At 54.8% G+C, this 970-nt stretch overlaps 1 protein-coding gene across 1 annotated transcript in view; it reads right to left on the bottom strand.

The window, feature by feature from the left end:
• Positions 1 to 730, bottom strand: part of LOC102373843 — a 71,320-nt gene extending 70,590 nt beyond the window's left edge. The window contains exon 1 of the mRNA XM_014524107.2: positions 265 to 730. Within this exon, the coding sequence (XP_014379593.2) occupies positions 265 to 646 (382 nt within the window). The 5' untranslated portion in view covers positions 647 to 730. The remainder of the gene's footprint in view (positions 1 to 264) is intronic.
• Positions 731 to 970: the final 240 nt, after the last annotated feature.

Here is a 970-nt window from a genome sequence, read left to right on the forward strand (position 1 = left end):
AGAGTTGCACATACTACCGTTGCTCTTCACTTCAGCCCTCTGCCTCCATTATTTCTACTAAAAACCTGGCAAGTCACTAGCTCTCAGTGAACCAGTTCAGCAATGCTGCCTTTTTGCCAGAAAAAATTAAGAAAATGTAAACCCTTTGCACGCAGCAGCTACACAACTGCAGTTATAATCCTAACACCGAGTCCCAGTCCCACAAACTAAGCCCGAAGCCCCCAAACAACCCACCCCCAAGCAGCAGAAGCCAGTGTTACCCACCTCGGTGCAGGAAAGTGAAACTAACGGAAACCAAAACAAGAAGTCCTGATCTGGCACATCTTCGTGCCACAAGCCCGGAGCAGGAAACAGCAATTCCCTTCACATTTAAAGCAGCAGCACGTTGTTTCCTCGACACACGGCCCGCGCCCCTTGCGAGGAGGGCCTTACGCAGCCCCAGTGCAAGAAGCCAAGGGCAAGTGCGGGGGTCTGGGAGTCTGCAAACTCCTGGGGCTGGTGCTGCTCGGCAGGACGAGACATTGCTTTCCCCTGGCTGGTCACCGATACCATCGGGACTGGCCTGCAGCCCTGCTCTGGATCTACTTCTCGTGGTTATCACCACTTCTTCCCCCAACCAGCTATCTAGGAGTCTCACGAGCCACATCCTGTACACCTACGGATCTTCTCTGGCGGCTGCTGACTTCCCTCTCGGGAAGGGGGAAGAGTGTCAGCACTGTCTTTGGGAACAATCAGCTCTCATGACAGACATATGCCTCCAAGTTAGTGACAGGCAGATGATAACCCTCCTAAAGCCAGCTTTTCGTACATCCCCCCCAGACGTCACGGACGCTGTTGCTCCTGTATTCATTTCCCACTGCACCCCAGGTGGCTGGCCCGTTGACGTGATGCCGGATGGGACACGTCTCCCCATTGCCCACGCCCTGCGGCTCTGTACGGCGCTCACGCACCTCATCCTGGCTTCCGAAGA

The sequence above is a fragment of the Alligator sinensis genome, unplaced genomic scaffold (genome assembly GCF_000455745.1).
Source record: "Alligator sinensis unplaced genomic scaffold, ASM45574v1 scaffold987_1, whole genome shotgun sequence".
NCBI lineage: Eukaryota > Metazoa > Chordata > Crocodylia > Alligatoridae > Alligator > Alligator sinensis.